This window comes from Petromyzon marinus, chromosome 13 (assembly GCF_048934315.1).
Source record: "Petromyzon marinus isolate PM22_M1 ecotype Great Lakes invasive population chromosome 13, UKy_Petmar_22M1.pri1.0, whole genome shotgun sequence".
In the NCBI taxonomy this organism is placed as follows: Eukaryota; Metazoa; Chordata; class Hyperoartia; order Petromyzontiformes; family Petromyzontidae; genus Petromyzon; species Petromyzon marinus.
In genome coordinates this window covers 9,554,668-9,581,557 of record NC_133679.1, presented here as the reverse complement: position 1 = coordinate 9,581,557, position 26,890 = coordinate 9,554,668, and the positions used below count along the sequence as shown (strand labels likewise).

Here is a 26,890-nt window from a genome sequence, read left to right as displayed (position 1 = left end):
ATTTTTCAGAAGCGACCTGGCCACAAATTATAGCACAATGGAGTTACTTATCACGTGGAAATTTCTAGCAGACAAATACTCCAAATGCACGTTTCTAAATGTTGAAGGGACGTACTTGCAATGGGGTTGTGGGGCACGCTTTAAATGCACCAATGTCGAGGCGAAGGTTGATGGATCACACAAATGTTGTGATGCTCTCTTTCCATTGGAGTCGAGGTGCCAATATCCTCGCTTGCCAGCAAAAGGCGGTACAGCATAGGCAAACTCCCACCAGTTCCATCTGTACAGGATAGAGAGTCGCCCCCTCACATGCACGAGTTTTCTTCGGATGCTCCGGTTTCCTCACACGTGTACATCGTCATTATTTGGCCTATAACACCTTAACACATAGAGGACCACAGAGCTTGGGGGGGGGGGGGCCTTTCCTGCTTGTCTGTGCTTCCTTGTGCCTCCCGAGTCATTTTATTTTCTCTCTTTGAGAGCCAACAAATACTGTGCGAATTACAAATTGACATTATTATTGTTGTCGTCTCGTCACAAATCTAATAACCATCTTAGCAGTAATTTTCCAGAATGCAGCTCAATTGCAATTGACAATTAAGCTGTGTTTATATGTTGCAGTGACAGTTCACGTTTTACTGGAGAAACTCATAATCTGACAGCGAGATCTCTGCCAATACAGTTTCCAAGGGAAGATCCAAAACAAAGAAGAAACCTTCCCAAATACCATTTTGTGGAGCTATAGTTAGATTACACTCCCCAGTGAATCAGCCGTTAAAACCTTCACAATACGTGTGGGGCCAGCATACATATTCATGTATATTCATATATACTGGCCACCTACATATTCATGTTTGCCTATGGTAGATTGGGTGACGTATGCACTACATAGCCATGTATCTGCTGCTGGATGAATGTCTCCTCACACCATCACAATTCCTGATGGTTCTGCTATGGCGCAGTCTATCTCACTCTTGCACACCGACGGATCTCATTGACTCGACTAAAATATTTATTTTAATGTCGCTAAATAATAAAACATTGGCTGTATACCGTTGGTGAAAGTTTAATTGCAAAACAATGGTGCAGGCTTTAATTTGCACAGTACGCTATAGTTGATCTCAACTGTGACAAGTGCAGTGAGCGTTGGTTTGAATGCACGTGCCGATAATTTGCTCACAGCGCTCTCCTCTCATCTGTCGCTCTGCTCTGCAAGACGGAGATTCATAGTTCTACGGCTGATGTCCACGGTGTTTCGAAAGGCATGTCAAAATAGAAAACAGGGTGTTACGCCGCCATTTATCCTTTTGCACGAGGCAATACAATAGAAAAAAATAATTAATTCTCGTTTCCTTTTGATCTATTTGGGCGCACCTATCGAGGGAAAGTTAAAAGAGCCGTGGTGAATTACAGTATTTCATCTCTTGGCTTGAGGCTTTCATACAATCTGTTCCTACTCCAACCAAATTAGAATAACAAGACACACAAATGCATTTGAATTGTTCCACTTCTGTACTACGCATACTTTAGTAGGTCAAGCCATATGGCATGTGCACAAAACGGAGCCCCATTCTCTGTTCATTTCTATCCTGCAGCTGAATTAGGATGCATATTCTTTGTTATGTTAGCAGTAACAGTCCGTAGAGTACATGCAACCTTCGGTATACATCCATCACATTTGCAGCCACTGCTAACACTCAGCAGTTTCAGCTTTCAGGTGTGCTGTCAAGAGTTCTAATGCAGCTCAAATGTCAGGGCATCTGAGCCAAACTGGCATCACAAGTCGGCGTTCATCAACATTGAACAACAACACACTGTGTGTGCTTTATATAATAGTTATACCTATCCCGCATGAAAGCCTTAATCCATTATTAATTTGGCTAGGGAAATGGAAGAGCAATATAATGTTTTCAATACATTGTCCGTGTTCTGTTGTGCAATGCACAAATATTTGGCATTGTAGGGTAAATGCGAATTCATCACGACTGCTACACACTTTGATCCTTGCACAACCCAACACTGTGGAAGGGTTTTCTATGTACGGTGCGAAATAAGTGCAATATATACAATCAGAACAATCGCCTATCTGCCTATATAATGATCATAAACAGCTTTTTCTACAATTAAGTACCCGAACTGTGATTAAAAAAAGTGAATATGCGTTGAAATAATGACTCATTACGGAGCGTGGTGTCAGGAGCACAGACCAAATGGAAATCTAATTCAGCATTTACCTGGGAACGCCTTGGTCTGAATACAATTTGCAGACGTCCGCTTTAAGCCTTTGTTGTAAGGCCTGCAGTGCGCTGGCACACACACATGACCGTTTCATAATACAAATCCTTCGCATCTGCCACCCGGGATTTGATCGGCTTAAGGCACCCTAAGCTTCTTGTGTGTTGATTTCAGGCATTACACCGATCAAGTGTCAGCTGCTGAACGTGCAATCAGATGTGCAGAGTTTGTGTGTAATACTAGTTTTGACAAAGCTCTGTTCATTATTTATGCAGATGAAAGTAATTACGAGAATTCAGTAAATATATTATTGTGCAGATCCAATCAGTGAAGTCCTGCGCTCAGACCACTATGAATAATTTCCAAGAGTGAAATTTGTAAAGCTTTAAAAAGTGTGCTCATAAAATAAACGTAAGATGCACAAGAAATACTATATTAAAACGTCGCGTTATACATCTAATTTATAATAGGCATTTGCAATAGACACTTGTGCTACAGCTTTTTTTAAATACATGTAAAGCAACCTTTCGAATATTAGTTTGGCTTTCGTGGAAAATATCAAGACGTTGGCTACGGGCTCAGAGCCACAGGGCTTTTTAATTTATAAGAGGAATGCCTTGTCAGTTTTTTTATGGTTTACCTGCAATCAACTTGTGGCACGATAGGCGTGCTTGTCTTGGGCTTATTTTCTGAAGAAGCTTTCCCCTTCCCTAATACGAAACCAAATTTTCCCACGTGCTATGCCCAAAGTAATTTTGAATGTCACTACTCGGTAATAGGCGTAATGAAAAACACATCACACGTTATTACTCACTGCATGCTTCAGTATTCGAGTAATGACTTATTTTCTTAATGCTTCTCCAAATACTTTCGAAGTAAATCGTTTTGTCCGTTAAAATCCTTATAACTATGGCGCACCCAAAGAAAGTAATATTTATTTTTTAACACAAGAAGTTGGCGTATTTAGGCATTTTTTTTCAGAAGTGTAATCAAATGTTTAAAGGCCACCCACAGTGTTTAGAACAGCAAACAGACCCATTATGGGCGGCTGCTTTCAACGTACATTTCCTTGATACTCAAAACCAATGCTATAGGTCTCCACTCTGGAACATTCTGCTGCCAATGATGTTAACTTTAATGAGTGGCACTTCTCAAAATTGTTTTTATTGTGAAATATTGCCCATGTGGGCCGACACCGCTCGCCTCATTTTGTATGCTTCTTGGAACTGTGCCAGCAATGTATAGCATTTCACCAAGGCGAGCTTACTTGTCTGGTTCCTGGTGTGTCAAGCGCACTGCTTGTTTTGAAAGGATTAAAGGGTCCCTCGGGGCTTGTCGGCTGAGAAAATAATGTGACGGGCCTGGGTTTAATACGCAGCACTCTGCAACCACAGCCAATGACAATAGTGCAGGGGACGTGATTAAGCCATTGGCAAGCAGATTGAGGGTTTAAGGCACAAGAAAAAGGCATAAACCTCAGCCAAGCAGATTTTTTCCCTCTTATATAAATAAATAAGTGACTGTCGTAATAACAATCATGATCATAGAGCAACCAGGTTGAATTATACATGAAGGGAAATAAATTAGTGGGTTTTTTTAGCTCTGAAAGAACATTTTGTCATGCTTTCTTATCTGGCAATAAATAAGCTCTTTCTCATGTCGTGTTTACACCAATGTCATATGTTTTTATTGGAATGATTCCGATGGCTAAAAAGCCATTGCAAAATGCAATTTAAAAAAATGTTAAGACATACAAATTTGGTATTTTGATGTAAAATTGCAATGTATTTCAATACATTTTCAGTATACCTATAAAGCAACTTCAAACAGGAAATGTGAACAATAGGAACATTATATTTCTACATTTTCTTTTCATCTTATAACAGTCAGCACTAAGTGTGGGATGCTTTTTGTAGAATAATTTTTTGATTAAATTTTTTTGTTAGAGACGAACAAATAATCTGAGATCTACCCTGCATACTGCACTTAGGCAGCTGCACAAACATACCAACTATATTATTCCTGTTCTCCAGCCAGCCCTGAAAAAAACCTAAACTTCAACGTGAAGAGGCAACTTAAAATTGCATGCCAATATTGTTTTCTGAAATAAATGCAACTGTAGTTTATGACACGTATAAATTGGAACCAGATTCCATTCTGGGAAGTACTAAGTTTAAAAAAAAGTCTAATTCAGTGGTATTTTTTGCCCTTTAATACTCTATTCAATTATTTTATGCCTATAAACCCTCCTTTAAAAAAAAAACTATATGTTGTCAGTTGTTAAAGCAGCTTAGCCTCTTTGAAGGTAAAGTATAAAATAGGAAGGCTGATGAGTTCCATTTTCAAAAAGGTAGCAGCGTCCTTTTGGGATGCCGTTATCTGGGGCTCACGCCCAAGGCAAGGGACGGTAATCCGTCCTCCTCCCCATGTTTCCTGCCAGCTAATCCCACCAAATCAAGCCCAAAATCCTGTGGCACTCTGCCTCAACCGCAGAAGATTACGTAGTTTGGAAATTGCTCTTATTATTTGGTCAAAATAAACTCCCACTCAATTAGTTCGTAACAGCTGAAATAGTGGGAAATCTGTGGCGTATAAATTGTATTAGAGGGTCGACTTTGAAAACAACAAAAGTGTCTTAATGCCTTCAAATAAACTTGTATATTTTATTTTTATTTATAAACTTTCAAAAAGTTCTGCCCCAACCACACCCCGCCCACAATGCAAAATTATGCGTTACAATATTGAGTGGTATGATGTAGCACATTCAAAAGGAAATAGTGGGACTTAAAATATGAAGCCTGAATTGTGTGCTGCTTTGACATTACGCAAAGGGCATCCATCCATGGTACTGCAATACAAGAAAGGCATTGCCCTCTGCTGGTGAGCTATGGCTTTAAAAATGTTCAATGCTTACCAAAGAATAAGATTCCCAAATAACATTTTCCAATTACCATTTGCAGCTGTCACGCTGCATGGTAATTTAAAAGTAAATTATTTGCTCATGTATTTTGAAGTAATAAAAAAAATTATATTAATTTTGTGCCACATAAAACTGTCCCTGTGAAAATCCTTCGGGAATTCAGAAAAATGTCCAAATACAAATGTTTCATAATAATTTAGTTATGCAATTAACTTTTTCACAACAAATAACTTGTCTGCTTTTTAGTATCGCGGTCATCTCTGTGAGCCACGGTGGTGAGATGTTAACTACCTCGCCTGGTATAAAGGTCGTGGGTTCGATGCCTGTACAGTGTATTTGGGGTTTCCCGTGGTCGCGTTTAGTGCATATAAGCTACTTTGTTGAGCTATCATTCGTGGTCAGGTCACTTCTGAAAAAGAGCTATATAGCTCAGTGGGCCTTACCTGGTAAAATATATATTTAATATTCATGATTGCAATTTAACCTGCATTTTTTCTTTCTATATAAAACTTGAAATTACAATCGAGCAATCATGAAAATTAGCATTGTGGTCGTAATTATACATTTTCCAAATCATCTGCTAAATGAATCATCATCACCATCATCGCTATCATCCTTACGGTATTTCCTTCTGTTCAGTTACCATTATCCTTCCTATACCATATGCTGTGTTGTCATCACTTCATCTTATTTTTGGGTCATTCTCTCATTTGTGATTCTTCTCTTGGCTAGCAGTCGATCACTGCTTTTGTCAACTATCATCACTTAGAGAGACAGGTCATGACCTAGGTTTTTTTTGTCTTGTAGAGACACGCATCCCACCTGTTAAGTGTCTCATTGCACGCCTAATATCATCACTTTTGCCTTTTTGGATATCGTTTATATATCGTTTATATATTCGATTTCAAGATGTGCATTATTCCGTCAGAAGAAAAAAAACGGTCCTTTCATGGCAGCAAACCAACTGCCGGTTCTGTGACATTAAACCAGACCTCCTGGAACACCAAGGCCAGCTGCTTCACCCTTCACAAACTATTCTGAGATCCCAGAAACCAATCTGGGATCGCCACGCGAGACAATTGGATGAAGCGGGGGTCCAACTGATGACCGCTGGCAAAGACCGTGGAGGGTTCCACCACTGCTCCGCGTGGTTCTATCAACCGCTTAAAAAGAGCAACCGGTCGCTGCGCACGCCTCTTCCGCAAAGTGGAACGTTAAAAGATGATGACCTACAGGGCAGTGGCCGCAGCAAGCCGAAGCAAACAATGAACTGATCGGCATCGTGAACAACTTCGTTCTACGCCTGCTCTCTGGTGGACTGGAAAGTATCAGTCTACTCCCGAAGCTATCACATGGCTCACAAACTTAAATATGGAAATGTGTAATTTGAACCGACTTGCCATATGCTGGAAGATGTAATACCTTAAAAGACAAAGCAAATAGTAACGTATTCTGATTGTTACAAAATACGTAATTGGATACACTGCGTTATTTAATACAGCACTGTGAGTCTTTATTGCCATGTTATTGTTAACACTCGATACAATAACAATGCAAGAATAACAGGCAATAACAGGTAATAATTTGTTTTGAGAAATGCTGCGAGTAGTGTAAATGAGTTATGGTATAATCATGTTGCATGTAGGTATATGAATGTGAATTTTATAATGGTCAACACATCACAATAACATTACAAAACGAACGTAATAATTATAGTATGGCTTCTAACAGCAGATGAAATTTGTATTTTGAATGCCAAGCATTTCATAGATATAAAAAAAAACTTTATATAAAATAAATTCAAGCAATTCAATATCTAAAATAAGCCACAACTGTTGTTTTTTTTAATACAAAATATTTGGTAGAAATTCATGTAGTAGATGACTTCAATATATGCTGTAAGCAGACACTTGTACTGCGTTGCTATGAAATGGTTGTTAATCACGCGGAGTCAGACTTGTGGATTCGGTGCATCTTGAGAATCTGCCGTAGTGCCTCTTGTACCTCCACATCCATCTGTCCCTGGCAGATGGGAAGAGTAATTTAATGCGCATTAGGGATATAGTATGTAAAACACAGGATGTAAAAATTTAGATTGAAAACGAATTTCTTTAGAACTGCTTTGTGTTTAGTTTGTTGTGCGATTAGCACAGTTGGCTACGTACGGTGCAAAAGAAGTTCAACATACATACAATGTACACTGTATATTCATTATTATTATGCTTATGGCAAGTCCTCGCTTAACACGTATTAACGCAACACGTTTTCACTATAACGTGTTTCTTCTATCAGAGAACACTTTTCGCAAAATGTGGAATGCGCACCGTTATAATACGGTTTCAAAGTGGTTGGCGATGAATTACTTTCTTGAGCTGCACAGCTGACCGGTATAATACGGATGACTTCAGGGTGATTTTATAGTGCAAATGTGATTCAGTAACAGTGATTGCTCACTTTATGCGGTTTTCACTTTTCAGGAATGCAACTACCACTTTAAATGAGGGATTACTGTATTTACCCAAGAAAACCTCACCGAATCTCAACTCTTTTTCAGGAGGGTCCTGCCAAGTCTTGCTAATGCCAATTTATTAATTTGCTGTTAAATTTACAGAATTGGGTTATTTGGCCAATACTAGTAATATTTTGTTATTTTAGCAATGAGAGTAAACAGGAGACCCTGCAGGAAGCCCATGCAGAATGGTAGAAGAACATACAAACTCAATACAGAATAATGGCCGAATTGGGAATCAAAACCAGGCCCTTCTTGCTGTGATGGCCGAGTGTAACCACTGCACCGCCCTGCCACCAAAATAATTTCACTGGTATATATATATTAACATGATATAAATTCACTGCATGTCTGTATTTCTTGTACATTAAAATACTCACCTGCACAGCGCTGAGTAAGTGCATCCGGTAGACAGACACGACATCCTTGTGGTGCCTCTCTGCCGCCTGACAACAAAAATATTCATGCGAAACTTGAATGATAAAAATACCAGCAAATTATTTCGTATTGTCATCTAGAGAAAAGGTACACTAAAATGCACAAATATACACGTTACTCATTTAAGTTTCGTCAAGAAAAAAACACCAATGCATTTGAATAACGTGCCAATTTAACGTGGGTTTTCTGCTAAGTACCCAACATTGCTGAACACAAATTACAAATGATCACATTGGCCTTGCTTACAGGTGTCAATGTAATTGAGGTGGCCAACCTTAGTGTCCACTGTGTCATACAGAACCTCGGAGCGAAGGGAGCTGGGTGATTGAAGAATAAAGTCAGAGGATGCAACAATAGCCTTTTGGCATAGTAAAATTGATTGACCTTTTACTTCAAGCTTGTTCCAGACATAATTTGGCTGAGCTCCAAAGCAACAAAGAGCAAAGACTTTACCAATTTCATGAAAAATTATATTAGCACTGTAGGTGGCCAGCTAATAGTAATGAGCACAAAGTGACTGATGGCTGGGCATAAATGACTGTTAAAGCCCTTGAGATCAATGCAAGCATTACACCAATGTACTGTAACCACAAAGGCACACACAAATAAATGGTTGTAAAAATTATGATTTTTTTACAAAAATACTTATTCTTACAACTTTGCTGTTGTAATTTGTATTCCTTGTTTTATGCTTTAAATAAAGTATATTTAAAATTTTGCCCAGATTTATTTCAACAGTGCTATTGACATTATGTCATGAGATATATAACTTATTCTGAATCTCTCTAAGTGAAATGTTTATCCAGATATTAGGGCCACAATTTCTTTACCTTTCTTGTACTTTTCCACACTCTCGTGTTTTTATTGTTTGCTGTTGTAATGTTCTTACCCGCCCCTACTGCACATTTGTTAAAAAAAAGCTTCGTAGCTCATCGGATTCCTCCAGTATAAATACATATTCAGATTCTGATCTACACTTGAGAACTGGCTTTCATCATCGCTGGCTGGACCCCGGATGTGAACCCAGGAACCTGAGATCTCAACGGTGTTGGCACAGTAAACTCACCCCTAAATCACCCAGGCCACCACTAGTATTTATTTTATTAAGCTATTATGCCAAAAGCTCTCACCGCCAGCTGCTGTTGGGTCAGCTTGAGCTGCTGTTGTAGGCTCTCTGCCTGCTGGCTTGCTCGCTTGCTCCCACTTGATGTGTATGCCAGCTTGGAGAGACTGTTGAGAGCCAGCCTCAGTTTACCAACCTCTTTCTGAAGGTCTTCAATCTGCAAGGTCGTACAATTATGCGTGAAAAGTAAATCGAGGGTCTACCAAATATATAAAGAACAAACATGCTTGACATGTACCCTGATAAAGAGTCTACAGCTGAAGGTAATTTATGTATACATTTTTGTTCAAGTGGCACAATGTGATTTTGAAAAAAAAAATCTCATCATGAGAAGCCATGATAAATCCAAAGCTATGAAGGCCTCCCCAAGTTCCATGCACTCCCTCACAGTTCCATGATGTAAAAGTACACCCAGCACCTGCACAACATCCAATCTCATCAGTGCATTTTCGAAGCATGCAATAACTTTGGAGCAATTGTAGTCATTTTTAAATCCAGCACCACTTTCGAGGTGTGGGTTGGTGGATCAGGTAGATTTGTGAGAATATCAAACCTTCTGGGATAGGATGCGGTCAGGACTAAGTGAGTTCCTGAATCAATCTGTGCAAAGTTACATCATACCACCTCATATGGTGGGTTTTCTTTGGGTACTCAGGTTTCCTCCCAAAGGCAAAATCACCCATTCATAAAATTGGCCAAGCATCCCAACGCAGCACACTCCTTAAAAAGAGCCTTGAGACTCAGCAAGGCTATCTTGGTTAATTAAAAGGCATGATCATTATTATTATTCACTTTTTATGGACGATCAATCCACTGTGATCCCTATTTGTGTTGACCATGCTGCAAAGATATTATAGTTCTGGTTTGGTTCAGTAGATGGCAGCATTTCATCTCAAAATGTTAACGTTGCAGTGTAAAACTTCGCTGATGAAAAGTTGCACGTGTAATAACACATGAAGAAGTTACATCATCCACACAGTTAGGTAAATGACCTTGGGAAAGACGCACCTCACGAGATGGGATTGTGGTAAAGAATAATGACAGTGGCAGGCAAGGTAAGGGGCATATCAAAGAATACGGTCAGAGGGAAGATGGAATGGTGCAGTCAGTTTGTGTGTGTGGGTGTTAAGTGGATTATAATGTCACAGGACCATGAGAGTGGTGGCGGTAGCTTGGGGAGTCCTTTATTCAGCAGTGGACTGACCATGGCTGATGATGGTGATGTCTTGGTTCAGTAGATGGTGGTATTTATTTAAAAATGATGTTGTAGGAGACAAATTGGCAGATGAAAAAGCTACACATGTAGTACGTACACTGTCAGACAAATACTGGTTCACATGTCACTGCTTCATCAGTAAATATTAATAATAGGGATAACAATGACCTCATGAGAATGCAACCCAGGTTCAGCTCTTTGAATGGGCTACAACGATAAGAGTGGATGATGACCAACATATATACACACACTGCCACCTTACACTGCACTTTGTAGCGTGCCAATTTCAGAATAAAACTTACACTCGAAATAACCTTTAAAAATACATGCATATCGAATAATATGACATTTGCACGGACCATTCAAGCATTTGAAGCAACACAGATTAAACACAATCAATTGTGTGACAAGCAAAACATTATCTGAAGTGCAAACATTAGCTGATTTGAACGAACCATTGTCTCTTTTCTTTGCAACACGCGCTGATGTTCATGTTTGGTTTTATTGAGCTCCTGAGTAGCCTTCTGCGCCTCGCTGTGGCGCTGCAGAAGTCTTGTTTGTTCCTTCTCAAGGGAAAGGACTTGTGCCTGCAGGCCTTTCTTTTCCTGCTGTGACTTTAAATGGGAGCACTTTATCTGGCTCAGCTCAATATTCACTTTGCTGTGTTCATCGGCAAGAATTGTCAGTTTCTTAGTCAGGGTCTTCAACTCCACATCAAAAGAAGCCTTCATATTACAATATTCCACGTAAGAGACCATTTCGATTTCATTCCCACCCTTGGTCATGCAATTAACATCTCCAACCTCAGAGGAATAGGACGATAGCTTATCTGTCTTTGTGCCTGGAACACACATTTCATTTGATTCAATTGATACATCTGTGCTGTGGCAATCAACTCCCTTGGACATGTCTTCACTTTGCAAATCACCACTTTTGTGCCCTTTTGTTCCTCCATTAAACTTCCTGTTAGTTGATTTTTCTTCTGGACATAATTGAAGCTGTGATGCCCTTGAATCTTGCATTTTCACAGTATGAATGTCAGAGATGTGTTCTGTGTTTACTTTAGCTACTGCCTCTGCAAACTCTGTTTCATGTGACAACAAGTTTATGTTTTTATCAACTGGTGCATCTTCTTTCGGAACCAAACTTTCTGCACGATTTAGAATTTCTGGAAAGTTTGTTAATGAGTTATCTTCTTTGTTTTGCTCCCCAGTCTGGAGGAGACATTCTTGATTTGTACTATCGGCCACATTGACAGGATTACTCAAGCCCGATCCATTTGGTCTTTGTCCTTTGATGCTGTTTCCAATTGTAACGTTCTCTGAAGTTTCATCGAAAGATTGGAAATTAGATGGGTAAGGCAATTGGCAAGTAGAAAAAGAACTCTGAACATTGGCCTCTGAAATGGTAAATGTGTCAGGGGACTCTTGATCCATATCAGATCTGTTTTTTTGAACTCCAACAGTCATAATCTACGACGGAGAAAAGGGAAAATATGCATTAGGGTGCATGTAGATACAGTGAGGGGAAAAAGTATTTGATCCCCTGCTGATTTTGTATGTTTGCCCACTGACACAGAAATTATCAGTCTATAATTTTAATGGTAGGTTTATTTGAACAGTGAGAGACAGAATAACAACAAAAAAAGCCAGAAAAACGCATGTCAAAAATGTTATAAATTGATTTGCATTTTAATGAGGGAAATAAGTATTTGACCCCTCTGCAAAACATGACTTAGTACTTGGTGGCAAAAACCCTTGTTGGCAATCACAGAGGTCAGACGTTTCTTTGTCAGTGGGCAAACGTACAAAATCAGCAGGGGATCAAATACTTTTTTCCCTCACTGTACACATATATTGGTAGCAGCACTCAGATAAAATACTGAAGTATCTTTCATTTGCACAATAAACAAGACCACTGTTTTCGGTAGCGAACACTGATTTTTTTACCTTGCCTTCTTCTGTTTCGATATTGTGCTGAGTTGTAAAATCACTTTCCTGAACTGCTTTGTAGTTGGAATCACAAGTCATAGTTTCTTGTTCCATTTCGTGCCCTGAGGAGATCACAAAATGTACATTTTGTTCCAAAATTTACAATTTTGCCAAGCACAGCGAGAGTTTTTGTACATCCCTTTTTTCAAATTAAAAAAAAACACCAATGGTAAATCTTCCAGAAAAAAAAGTTATCTTTCACTTGCTCACACCCCATTGGCCTGAGTTGAATGATTGTCTCACACGAGGTGTGGTTGAAAAAATACATCTGGACATGCAATGATACAGCATCACTCACAGGGTTGAATGAAATATAAGAGACAAATTACCTGTCACCCCGTGTTCGCCCCGCTCAGTTGAATCCACAGGTGACCCATGTGGAGTCCGTTTTGCCTGAAACAGAGACCCATCAATGTGCATGCTGCACCGTGAATCAAATTAACGTCGAGTATTAACACAAATATCGTGTCTTTAATATGCTCCTGAAATAATCTAGGGTCACTGCATTATGAAGGGTAATGTGCCACTTAATTAGCTCGCCTTACTTCAATACAATGATTAAATCTCAAAGTATATTCAAGTACTACAATATAAGGACAGTCTATTTAATTAACAAAAATGCATTTTTTAAATATAAAAGAAAATTAATTCAGCTGTAAAAAAATCATCGATTACGTTCACCCAAATTGCATGAATCGACAGCAAAGCTTCTTACATGATTCATTGTGTGTAAACTAGAAGGATATTACTACAAACAATATATACGGGTATGCAATTTATATCATGCTATGTAATTACATTTATTTTAAAAAATATATATATCAAGAATATCTCAGAAGCAAGGAAAATGCATGCATCATTAACTTAAGAGGAAAGTGAAGATAAAAACAGTCATATGGCCAAATTTCGATTTAAAGCTTTCGTGACTGCAAGGATTCATCTTCTTTGGTTCTTTCGGTAAAGTCACGTAGAATGAGAATAAAATAATAAATTGATAAAATAAAATAACACAATAATATTCTCACGACGTTTCGGCCACAACACAAGCGGCCTTCATCAGGTGAAGGGACGAGACTGTCTGGTAGGACAGTCATATGGCCAATTAATGGCACATTGCACACAATTATTGAAATAAATATTATACCAATCAGTGAAGATACCTCCTCAATAAGCTGCCACACCACGACTACTTGGAATTATTTTATACTTTGTATCTTACCCTTTAATGACTATACTATGTGGGAGATGGTAGCCTTCTCGTGGTACACCTGTTACGTGTTTTCACGTGACCTTAACCGCCATCTAGGCCGAATGAACTTAATTCATTCAAATCCAAATAGGATCAGTAGAGATCAATGCCAAAAAGGCCGCTCTAAAGGCCGGAAACTAATCGGACGAGGTCTGTGAGTGTCCCAACTTACCCAGCTATAATGAAGGCCTCTCAACACCTAAATGTGACCTGCTGGCCAGAAACCTAATGGAGAACAACAATGACGTTGTCGCCTTACAGAGGATGCATGTTGACGACAGCACGTGGATGGTGAGTGATAAAAAAATAAATGGGTACATCCTTATTGCTGCAACCTACCACATCACCTCAATACCTTCATCAGGCAAGGCCAAAATAACTATGTTCTTAAGTCTACGATCACAAGTGACAACACATCAATAATAACCATCGCAGTTGGTCATGTGATTGTAATCAATGTATATAAGCCCCCGAATAAAGAATTTCCATCGCCACCACAGCTATAGACGTGGGTGACTTCAATAGCCACCACACACAATGGGGCTATTCAGGATGCCGGAGAGAAACTTGAGGAATGGTCGTCAGCATGAGACAAATTCCTTATATGACCATAAACAGCCAGGTGCATGTTACTCTCCTGGCTCCCTGTTCTTGCGAACATTCCATCACCCAATATCCAAAGAGACATGCAAACTGCAAAGAAGTGTAGATGCTTTCTTGCCAACGACAACTGCTCCATCACCCAAGACCTCAAAAAGGTACCTCACTATCAACTCAAGTCCCCATCCCCCTTCAGGATTCATGCTGTTACCATCCTACAATCTTATCCAGATCCGGAAGAATGCTGAAGAACAGAGTGGAGCAACAAGGACATCCAGAAAAACCACCTCAGTCGAATCACAAAGAACACACCTCCTGTCTTTGACATTCTTCAAAGACACTGGTGAAACCATCAACTGCATCAGAAAATCAACAGGCCAATGAACACACATCCTTCATAATGGAAATTGAAATAGAAGTCACAATGTGACCATGGCCGTGCAACCAAAACTATGGACCATATAGTAAACCACCGTAGTCTGCGCTCCTTCAATGAAGGAATAGCAAAACTACACAGACTCTCTCCTGAAGAATTCTCGTGGCTAGCAGCTTCTGAACAAATTGCCATAAACAAGAAGAGAATAGAACTGTTCTACTTCGTAAAACATCCTGATCATTTAGTTTCAGGTCTAAATAACAGGCAGACATAGGGTAGAGTGACATAAAATTAGGAAAACTGTCAAATGGAAATATTTATAACAGACTTACAAAGCAAGTTATAAAGGAATGGGGAAAATTCGTGCTACTAGGCAAGGCGATGCCACTATATTTGACAGGTTGGTGTTTTTGACTCATAGTGCAATGTACATATTTTGTGTAATTCAAGGAAACACAAATATGAAGGTTCAGAGAACCTATATTTGAAATTGATCCTCAACGTATTCAATGGGTCTTTCGGTAAAGCCACGTAAAGCCACCTGATGATGATTGCTTGCGTTGCGATCGAAACGTCGTGATACTTTTATTATTTTTTCTATCTACGTGGCTTTACCGAAAGACCCAAAGAGTATGAATTCCTGCAGTCACGAAAGCTTTAAGTCAAGATCCTCAACGTTTATAAAAGTACAAACAGAAAAGGAGTTATCTGAACGTATTTACATAGACCAGATGCATCAACAGCAACCCAAACTGGGCCACTCTTTTACTCCCACCTAGGGAGGGATGCTGGGATAGAGGCAGTTGACTGGCACATGGTAAAACATGTTGCGCTCACCCACCGACCCAAAAAGACAAGTAAACTGCACGCACCGCTTCATGCCTGCTTTCTTCAAGCAAGCATTCCAGTTCTTGAATTCTCCGTGTCATCGTGAGCTGTTTCGTCTGCATTTTGTCCAACGATTCTGTTAACGCCTCATTTGTCTTTTCAAGTACCTGTAATACAAATGTTGGATTATAAGAAGCATTCTTTTTGTATAGTTGATGAAAATTGCATTGAAATAAAAGGTATTGCATATACTATTTAGAAGGTTTCTCTATATTACCAGTTGATCATGTCTTTAAAAGAAAAGACACCTAAATTAAAGATTCCATAATTTTGTAAAAACCCATGCAATAATATTTTCTGGGAGTTGGCAGAAGCTTTTGACCTTATAACCAATAAATGTTAACATCCCCAAAAACATAACAGAGTTGCCATCCACGATGAGAGGTACATTTTCAAATGGTGGATTTGAAAACCAAAATGTTATTTTATTTTCTACCCGTATGCTTCTAACATATGGTCCCGGTGAAATTACAAACAAAATGTGAACCAAAAACACGGATATGACTCCTATGAAAATAAAATGAAGCAAATCTAAATCCCTATATGTACACAGTTGTATATATTTTGTATGCAATGTCTGGCCAATTTTAGTAGCACATATTGATAACAAAATGTGACCATAAATATATACATACCTATACATTACATTTTGTATCCGAAATGCCTATGCATATAAAGTAGATTCTATATGAACTGAACATATACTCTAACACTATTATTTTGCAAGAATAGATTTCTTGACAGCCTTTATTCGAATGGAATATGAAAAAGGTGATGTTTCTTGTACTTCTTAAAATGGATAGACAATATATTTAAATAAGCACACCAATCTACAAAAAACATGAATGCATGAGTCACCATGATTACAATCCACATACATACAGTGAGGGAAAAAAAGTATTTGATCCCCTGCTGATTTTGTACGTTTGCCCACTGAAAAAGAAATGATCAGTCTATAATTTTAATGGTAGGTTTATTTGAACAGTGAGAGACAGAATAACAACAAAAAAATCCAGAAAAACGCATGTCAAAAATGTTATAAATTGATTTGCATTTTAATGAGGGAAATAAGTATATGACCCCTCTGCAAAACATGACTTAGTACTTGGTGGCAAAACCCTTGTTGGCAATCACAGAGGTCAGACGTTTCTTGTAGTTGGCCACCAGGTTTGCACACATCTCAGGAAGGATTTTGTCCCACTCCTCTTTGCAGGTCTTCTCCAAGTCATTAAGGTTTCGAGGCTGACGTTTGGCAACTCGAACCTTCAGCTCCCTCCACAGATTTTCTATGGGATTAAGGTCTGGAGACTGGCTAGGCCACTCCAGGACCTTAATGTGCTTCTTCTTGAGCCACTCCTTTGTTGCCAACAAGGGTTTTGCCACCAAGCACTAAGTCATGTTTTGCAGAGGGGTCAAATACTTATTTCCCTTATTAAAATGCAAATCGATTTATAACATTTTTGACATGCGTTTTTCTGGATTTTTGTTGTTGTTATTCTGTCTCTCACTGTTCAAAGAAACCTATCATTAAAATTATAGACTGATAATTTTTTTGTCAGTGGGCAAACGTACAAAATCAGCAGGGGATCAAATACTTTTTTCCCTCACTGTATTACCACCAAAGTGACTATGTTACCGTTAATGAGCACGTTTTAATTTGATTTAATAAAAAAAGTGTATTTCATAGAATGTGGATTGTCTCGGTTCGTTGATCAAATAATTTTCTGCAATTTATAACGAAGAAGCTTAGTTAAGTGTGATTGCTTTAGAAGATACACATTGTACACATGTAGTTAGAAACACTGACTACAATTGTAGCATTTGGCGGGACCCTGGGGTCCCGCAAAAATCAGGTCAATAATTATTATTTTCCAGTCCGCCCACTCGTGATCCCGACAGCAACGCGCCGCCCGCCCAGACTCGCGCCAACAAGCGCCAGCAGCAGGCGGCGATCGACACGATGGGCGCCACCCCACCGGCCAAACGCAAGGCCGGGGGGCGTCCGCCGCAGTCGCGCGCGGCGACGACGCCCTCCGGTCAGCCGTCGATCCTCAGCTTCTTTGCCAAGGCGAGCCCGCCCCCCAGGCAGTGAATTTAACGTGTTTATGTAATTTTTCAACTTTTTACGAAACTTAGTGCCCCGAGTAGCTCTCGACGAGGCCAATCGATTGACCACCAGTTTTGTTGTTGTCGGTAAGGCAACAAGACTCGTGTCGCTACGCGGTTTTTCCCACCCCGGGGCAGTGATGGGACCCCGGGGTCCCGCCAATTGCTTCAATTGACAAAAAAACTCAACACATTCGTCCATAGCATTGCCGTCAAAGAAAAATACGTAAATAGGTTACTTTTTACAGCAAAATCCCTTCTTCAATGGCGGTTTTGGACAATGGCTACAATTAGTCACATGACTAGAAGGAAGTCAGAATGCCATTTATTGTAATACAACTATATGGAATGTATTTGTACGTGATTATTCTCATCCCTAAATACCTTATTAGAAACACAACTGATTTAGTTTCTCATTTCCAAGACATGGATACATAGCCGTGAACTACTGCTCAAAAGTACCAGAGAAGTAGTGAGTGGAGGAATACAAGGCCACATCACAGAGCAGTAATTTAGAAGGGGACACGTATGTATACTAATTATCCGATCCCTATTATCTTCAGTACCATTATGGTGTGTGTGTGCACAGCTAAGCCAGGATTGAAGATAACCAATGCTAAGCTATCTGAACGATGTGACCAAGCCTTTGGCAAAAGATAGACATTATCCTTATCAGATGCAACATTTTCACAATGTGCAAAAATGGCCTGCAAAAATTAATCCGTAGCATTCATACAACGGAATTTAAAGTGTGTAGAAAAAAACCCAGCTGTCTATATTGGCATAGCTTTCCAGTGCATTCTGACCTTACTTGCTAAAACAAGTGACAATAAACATCAAGTCGGTTAAAATTCACATAAAAGAGATACAAATTCACGTAAAATGTAGATATGACATGCACTTGTGTAGCTACAATTGCCACTTAGTATATAACTTTTAAAAAAGTGATTTAAAGCTTTTGTAACTGCAGGAATTCATACTCTTTGGGTCTTTCGGTAAAGTCACGTAGATAGAAAAATAATGTATCACGACGTTTCGCTCGCAACACAGGCAATACAATACAATGGCCACTTCCACAGCATCAGGGAAACCATCTCTAGCCCTGCCCTCTTACCCTGAGGGGGCTCCCATCTCAGGCCTATATAAGATCTTGCTTCAGTAGCTTTCTCTCTCTCACCTGAAGACGATTGCCTGTGTTGCGATCGAAACGTCGTGATGTATTATTTTTATATCTACGTGACTTTACCGAAAGACCCAAAGAGTGTGTTGAAAAAAAGTGTCACGATACGCCTCATTGTACCAGTATATGCTACTGCTCACCGAATCCCCAAAAGGTTTTGTGATGGTAAAGTTGTTGGTCTTGTTGCCATAACAATGCCAATAACTAATCAGTGCTAACACAGCCAAAATTTAATGTATGGCATTTTTGCAGACAATTGGATGCTAACTGTCCTCCTAGCATGCTACATGAGCATAATTTCTGCACCGAGGGAAAGCACTAAAAGGTCATGGTGTTTCCTGAGACAAGAATCCATGTTAAATTGTGCACTCCATCACCTGCGTTCCACATTTCATTTACATACTAAAGCAAATCAATACAATATATATAAATAAAGAAAACACTCAATTAATATTTTGTTGAGATAAGTAACTGAAATAAAAGGTTATTTTTTTCTATTTGTTTTTGCTTAACTGCATTAATCAACAAAGACCCAGCTTGCATAAGGCACTCAATAAGCTCATTATGCTGACTTTTTCCCAAAGTGCTGTAAGCCTACAAAAAACATAAAGAAGAGGTTATCAGACATTGTTAATGTTGTAATGTCCCCTTGCATAATGAATGTTGTCTTCCATGGCTATTGTGCAGTGTGCGATTTAGGATACTACATTAACTGGTATATCATATTTGAACAGAGTAACACACTAGTTTTTAATGCAATGATGTTTTACAATATTTAGTCAATACAATGTGGGGGAATGGGGGGGGGGGGGTGATGCAGTGGTTAGTTTGCTGCACTGTGAACTTCACAACCTGAGTTAAATTCCTGACCATGGCTAACATAAGTGGCAAGTTATATGTGAACCAGTCCTGGGTCACACCCTTATTATCAACCTGCATTGACCAGCATGGTGAAGTATGCTGAAAACAATCCTTATAATGAAATAGATTGAGGTGGCCTTCATCCAGCAGTGGACTGACATAGTGCTTCAAATTATTTCACAATGTGGTGAATGCCCATTACCTTTGCTTCTGGTTAAGCTCTGCTTTGAACCATCGTTAAATTTGCAAGGAATATTTCCTGTAAAATCCCAAACATATGTCCTAGTTTTTAAACATTACAATACTTTTACACAATAGCCTTACCTTGTTCCTTTCAATTACCTCCTCTATTTCCGCAGCTGCAAATGAAAAAAAATGAATACACTGGATCAAATTCTCATTTTGGCAATGTATTATAAATTTTTGTATAAAACATTATGAAGATTCGAATACAGTCTCTTTGTAAACTCAATTTCGTTTTTCCATTTACTATTTTAATAAAAGTGATAGTTTCAGATGGAATGTAGGAAAACAACTATCAATCAACCAATTGAATGCTTCGAATGGTTCTATGGTAGACAATTTTCATTTGAAATTTACAAACAGCACCAATACATACCAAGAATATGATAACATATTATTTAAACAAATGCATTTAAAATGTACGATTCCCGGTCAAGGTGACTTTAATCAATCAGCGATTATCGTGTAAATTATATTTTGAACACGTTTCAATGTAAGCAACACTTGCATTGTAGAAACTCTAATTTCGATGACTGCCACATTTTAAACTAACGATTCTGCAAAGTGCAAACTGCATTGCATACGTGAGTGCGCCATTCTACGCACCATGCGAGCTCATCCGCGTGGCGGACTGCACAAGCGTGAGCATCGTGGGGTTCCCAGAGCGACAGGCGTAGTGCAGGGCGCTGTGCCCTACCGAGTCCACGACCATTGGCTCGGCTCCGTGTTTCAGCAGCAACTCCACTGTGGCCAAGTGGCCTCCCTCACAGGCCAGCATGAGCACCGTTCTACGAGCCGCAGGGTCAGAACCACAAAACAATTGGACGAATGCGCCGTGATAGATGGAATCGAATCTGCTGCACACAGTGTTACATAACGATCGTGTTTCATTTCACGTGTGCGGATATTAAAAAAAAACTGGCATGCGTTTGCTTACGTGAAAGTGTGCCAAAAGGTCCCGTCAAAAAATGTCTTTATTGCACACAATTACTCATGTATTACAATGTTCTCCTGTGCGGATGATGATGACATTTGACTTCGATAGTGTTCTGGCATATATTCACAATGCTTTGGTGAAGCGTACGATAAACTTTGTAGCTGATTGAAAATTGCCAATGGTAATTGAAACTCATTATATTGTGACAGAAAACACACTATCACTTTTTCCGAATGCAAAGTGATAATAGCAACATACATTGGATTAAAATGACACGCACAGGATTACGGGACAGGTTTGACATTCATCTCTTGCGAATATAATATCTGAAGTAATGATGAGTACATTTAATATTTTGTTAATTTGGCAATGTGTATGCAAGACTTAACTTAGGTGAAACGTTTCCCTTCTACGTAACTTTACCGAAAGAACCAATATTATGAATCCCTGCAGTCACGAAAGCTTTAAATAAAAAATTTAAACACCCTCATGCATTGTTAAATTAAATTAGCTAAATGGGATTTGTGAAAGTGTTTACAATCTAAAACATGTGAATGTGTTGATAATGTACTTGAATGCATTGTACCATGTCTGGGCCTAATATATGTAGCCAAATTTTCATTGTACTAAGCGCCATCATAAACAAAATACAACTTTTAGATCAATGGTTGTACCAAAGTTGCTCTGCTAATGTAAAAATGTCCCATGTTTTATTCAAACGTGTTATATAAACTCATTTTCTAAAACTTCTATTATATAAAAAAAAATAACTCGTGCATTTGTACAAATAGATTCAAACTAAATCAAGCCTTTTAAAATACAGATTAGTTAGAGACAGTCTTGACACCATGGTTATTCTACAGCAACCAAGGCCAAAAGATTGTAAGTCCGTACGAAAAATACTCTACGGCCTATATGTAGAATCTATTTTTTTAGATTTTCAGACTTGGGTACTTTTGATCGTGTACTATTGCAACATGTATTTGCGCTAACAATACTGATGTCACCTGATGCCACGTAACACCACTTTGTGGCGTGAAAAGCATAGAAGTTATGTCATATTTGTGTTGTTTCTTCAGATTTTTTTAAACAAATAAAACCTTCAGATGATCCGAAATTTCACATCTACGCATGATTGTTGAATTCTTAAGATTAACCCAAAAATTGGGAGCACATCACGAACACATACATTTACATTATGCATTCACAAAAATATAACTATAGTTTATGACATTATGCCCCAAAATAAAGTCCCTTGCACAATAAACTCCATTATTTAGAACTGAAGTTAAATGGGTCACCATTGAATGTTTGGATGCCACATTAACATTCATGTCAGTAAATTCAATGCTTGACTATTTAGTGTGTGCAGTTCTATATTGAACGGTAAGTGTGCAGCCGTGCGTTGACGGTCAAGAGCAGACAACATTGGGCTGGATGCCACAAGTACCACAGTGTGGCCGTGGTCTGGGCGAGAAAGCTTACTTGAGTTCCTTATTGAATGCATTTACATCTGCTCCTCGATCCAGTAGATGCTTGCAAACTTCAACTCGTCCCAATCTACCGGCCAATGCTAACGCAGTGTGACCTTCCTGGAAGCATGCCAGGTGGTCAAACACATCTTTGAGATAAAGGTTATGAATAGAATCCCACAGACACAGGTACCAATGTTCACACTTTGTTTTCAGTCCAGAACATTTTCTGTCCACTTATTGAGGAATAAAAGATATGTTGGTTATTTATCCATTTATTACGATAACAAAAATGGCATACATAATGTAAAAAATACAAATTTCAGCCATGTTTTTTTAATATATAATTGAGTAACATGTAGTTAATATTTGTTCACAACAATACATTTTATATAAATATAAAATGAAAGGAAAAATACAATGAGGGTTTATGTGGTCTTTCAAGTCACTGACCAAGTCTCTGGCATCCACAAAGGCCTTTTGATCACAGAGAAACTGTACACACGGTACAATGCCAGAAATCGCTACGGAGACAAGAAAAAAAGATGACAAAAGCGATTCCCAAACTTGTTTCAGGATGAAATAAAGCTCTTAAAAACTTCATACCATGTACATCAAACACGTTACTTAAATATCTATTTTTGTTTCACTCTACCAGGTAAGGCCCACTGAGCTACACAGCTCTTTTCAGAAGTGACCTGGCTACAGATGATAGCTCAACGAGGTGGCTTATTACAGTGAGGTAAAAAAGTATTTGATCCCCTGCTGATTTTGTATGTTTGCCCACTGACAAAGAAATGATCAGTCTATAATTTTAATGGTAGGTTTATTTGAACAGTGAGAGGCAGAATAACAACAAAAAAATCCAGAAAAACGCATGTCAAAAATGTTATAAATTGATTTGCATTTTAATGAGGGAAATAAGTATTTGACCCCCTCTCAATCAGAAATATTTCTGGCTCCCAGGTGTCTTATACAGGTAACGAGCTGAGATTAGGAGCACACTCTTAAAGGGAGTGCTCCTAATCTCAGCTTGTTACCTGTATAAAAGACACCTGTCCACAGAAGCAATCAATCAATCAGATTCCAAACTCTCCACCATAGCCAAGACCAAAGAGCTCTCCAAGGATGTCAGGGACAAGATTGTAGACCTACACAAGGCTGGAATGGGCTACAAGACCACTGCCAAGCAGCTTGGTGAGAAGGTGACGACAGTTGGTGCGATTATTCGGAAATGGAAGAAACACAAAAGAACTGTCAATCTCCCTCGGCTTGGGGCTCCATGCAAGATCTCACCTCGTGGAGTTGCAATGATCATGAGAACGGTGAGGAATCAGCCCAGAACTACACGGGAGGATCTTGTCAATGATCTCAAGGCAGCTGGGACCATAGTCACCAAGAAAACAATTGGTAACACACTACGCCGTGAAGGACTGAAATCCTGCAGCACCCGCAAGGTCCCCCTGCTCAAGAAAGCACATATACATGCCCGTCTCAAGTTTGCCAATGAACATCTGAATGATTCAGAGGACAACTGGGTGAAAGTGTTGTGGTCAGATGAGACCAAAATGGAGCTCTTTGGCATCAACTCAACTCGTCGTGTTTGGAGGAAGAGGAATGCTGCCTATGACCCCAAGAACACCATCCCCACCGTCAAACATGGAGGTGGAAACATTATGCTTTGGGGGTGATTTTCTGCTAAGGGGACAGGACAACTTCACCGCATCAAAGGGACGATGGACGGGGCCATGTACCGTCAAATCTTGGGTGAGAACCTCCTTCCCTCAGCCAGGGCATTGAAAATGGGTCGTGGATGGGTATTCCAATATGACAATGACCCAAAGCACACGGCCAAGGCAACAAAGGAGTGGCTCAGGGAGAAGCACATTAAGGTCCTGGAGTGGCCTAGCCAGTCTCCAGACCTTAATCCCATAGAAAATCTGTGGAGGGAGCTGAAGGTTCGAGTTTCCAAACGTCAGCCTCGAAACCTTAATGACTTGGAGAAGATCTGCAAAGTTGAGTGGGACAAAATCCCTCCTGAGATGTGTGCAAACCTGGTGGCCAACTACAAGAAACGTCTGACCTCTGTGATTGCCAACAAGGGTTTTGCCACCAAGTACTAAGTCATGTTTTGCAGAGGGGTCAAATACTCATTTCCCTCATTAAAATGCAAATCAATTTATAGCATTTTTGACATGCGTTTTTCTGGATGTTGTTGTTATTCTGTCTCTCACTGTTCAAATAAACCTACCATTAAAATTATAGACTGATCATTTCTTTTTCAGCGGGCAAACGTACAAAATCAGCAGGGGATCAAATACTTTTTTTCCCTCACTGTAAGTGGACATTTATAGCAGCCAAATACTCTAAACACATGTTGGATTCTAAACGTGGAGGGAAAAAAACCAGAGGAGCCAGTGAAAAATTGAAGCAACCACTGGGAAAATGTGTACCAGGCGAGGGAGATAACATCTCGCCACGGTGGCACCCAATTTGGTGTCTTGGTGAGTATAATTGATTATATGAACTACTTCCACATATATCACAGATGTAGGCCAGATTTCAGATATGTTAATGTACTTCTGCAATTATTTTACTGTCAGAGAGTCCATTTGCACATAATCAAGAGTAAAATATGTAAAATGGAAGGGGGGATACTTAACAAAAAAATAAAGGTTATGAATTATTAAAATTGAGACAAAGTAATGTTGACAAAGCCCAGATGAGGCTTAGTGGGCAGAAATCAGAAGATCCCAAACCACACCAGTCCTGAGCTGCGATTAGTTGGGAATTGTGCCTTCTGTCAAAAGCTGAACACCTGTGCTTAAGACTGCTTCTCACGAATGTAAGTGCTGTGCAGTATTTTTTTGGGTTGAAATATATAAAGAAAAAACAAAGACGACATAGCAAGCACAAAGCTGCCTGATAAAGCACAGCTCAATATAAGCACCATGGAGGTGTAAAATAGAGAAATCACTCTCACCTGCATGGTGCAGAGCTGTCAAACCACTCGGATCCACAACCTCCACGGGATACTTGTGCTAATTAAAATAAAATGTCAAAACAAATTTAAAATACATGCCCTTTTAGCACGATATTGTAAAATGATAGATGCAGGGTTTGATAAGAAATCGTAATAATAGGGTTTTTCCCCTTTTTTCTGCAACAAAACTGAAACCTTTTTACAAGGATTCATGTCTGCATTAACCACAATACCTGCAGTCAAAATGTAAACAAAAAACATACTATGATAATATATGTATTGTCCTTGAAACTGATTGGTCCACACCAAGGGACGGCTTTCTTGAAACTGATTGGTCAGTTTCAAGGACAATGCATATATTATCATAGTATGTTTTTTGTTTGCATTTTGACTGCAGGTATTGTGGTTAATGCAGATATGAATCCTTGTAAAAAGGTTTCAGTTTTGTTGCCAGAAAAAAGGGGAAAAACCCTATTATTATATTTTGGTACTGGTTAAAAGAGGTCTAATGATGAAGAAATAGTAGTTTGAAAATGTGCTTAATTAATCAGATTAATGTCTCAACCAAAACATTACAGTGCTAATGCAGTCATTCATGCTCTCACAAACCAAGAATTTAAGATGGTACAGCTTTACTGAAATTGCATGAATAAAGTAATAACATGCTTAAAAAGAGAGTCAGATAAGGAGATATGCTCTCACCAAGGCTATGTACATTAACATAAAACATTTAAAAAAATAACACTGGTGAAATAAAGGTGTAAACAAAAATGGAGAAAACATTAACCAAGTCAGATTTGCTGATAACAGTCATTATAACAACCCAATTAAATTAACTACAGGAAATAATTAGAGAGCTTAAATCAGGATGCAAAGTTAAATATAAATATGCAGTCATGCAAGCAAAACAAAGTCACGCGCAAAAAATCTTCTGCACAAAAAGAAATTCATTGTTGGAGGAACACAACTGGAAAACACAAGAGAATTTGTACACCTAGGGTGATAACTGAAGACGGACTGGGATCAAAATTCTGAAATAAGAAGGCAAGTGAAAGCAAGTTGGAGTAATTTTGTATAATAAAATTTTGGTATAGCAAAGCAACAAAAGATGCACCTAAAGAGGTACATTTTGAATCAAAGCACATTACATGCCATGACATATGAATCGGAAAATATGAGTAGCAACAAAGAAAATGGCACAAAAGATGAAAAGTGCACGAAGACACATGGAGAGATACATGCTAGGATTGACCCTGACAGAAAGAAAAAAACACACTCATCAGTGAGCAAACATAAATCAGAAACATCGAGTGACCGTAAAAAAATAAATAAAGTGGGTTCGGAACGCTGAGGCAAGGTCCATGGGTACTCTCCGTAGTTTTATTTTCTGGGCAGCATAGGCTCACTTTTCAAAGGGAGCTAATCACCTTAGCTGGGCCACCTTCTGAACCAATTTGTACCATAAACGGGGACCACAAAGGATCAGGATAAACTTTTGAATGGGTTAGCCCCACAATATTTGCAGGAACTGATCCATTTATAATCTCTTAGGAGGTCCCTGAG

The 26,890-nt window shown here is 39.1% G+C and overlaps 1 protein-coding gene across 3 annotated transcripts in view; it reads right to left on the bottom strand.

Annotated features, from left to right (window-relative positions):
• Positions 1-4,884: 4,884 nt before the first annotated feature.
• The window catches only part of RAI14 (retinoic acid induced 14), a 47,615-nt gene continuing 25,609 nt past the window's right edge, over positions 4,885-26,890 (bottom strand). For all 3 annotated transcript variants that reach the window (XM_032953419.2, XM_032953421.2, XM_032953420.2), the window contains 12 exons: positions 25,328-25,385; positions 22,798-22,868; positions 22,358-22,464; positions 20,542-20,723; positions 20,017-20,051; positions 15,530-15,652; positions 12,762-12,825; positions 12,391-12,494; positions 10,897-11,913; positions 9,233-9,382; positions 8,045-8,110; positions 4,885-7,177 (listed from right to left, as the gene is read on the bottom strand). In XM_032953419.2, coding sequence (XP_032809310.2) covers positions 7,097-7,177; positions 8,045-8,110; positions 9,233-9,382; positions 10,897-11,913; positions 12,391-12,494; positions 12,762-12,825; positions 15,530-15,652; positions 20,017-20,051; positions 20,542-20,723; positions 22,358-22,464; positions 22,798-22,868; positions 25,328-25,385 — 2,058 coding nt within the window. In that variant the 3' untranslated portion in view covers positions 4,885-7,096. The remainder of the gene's footprint in view (positions 7,178-8,044; positions 8,111-9,232; positions 9,383-10,896; positions 11,914-12,390; positions 12,495-12,761; positions 12,826-15,529; positions 15,653-20,016; positions 20,052-20,541; positions 20,724-22,357; positions 22,465-22,797; positions 22,869-25,327; positions 25,386-26,890) is intronic.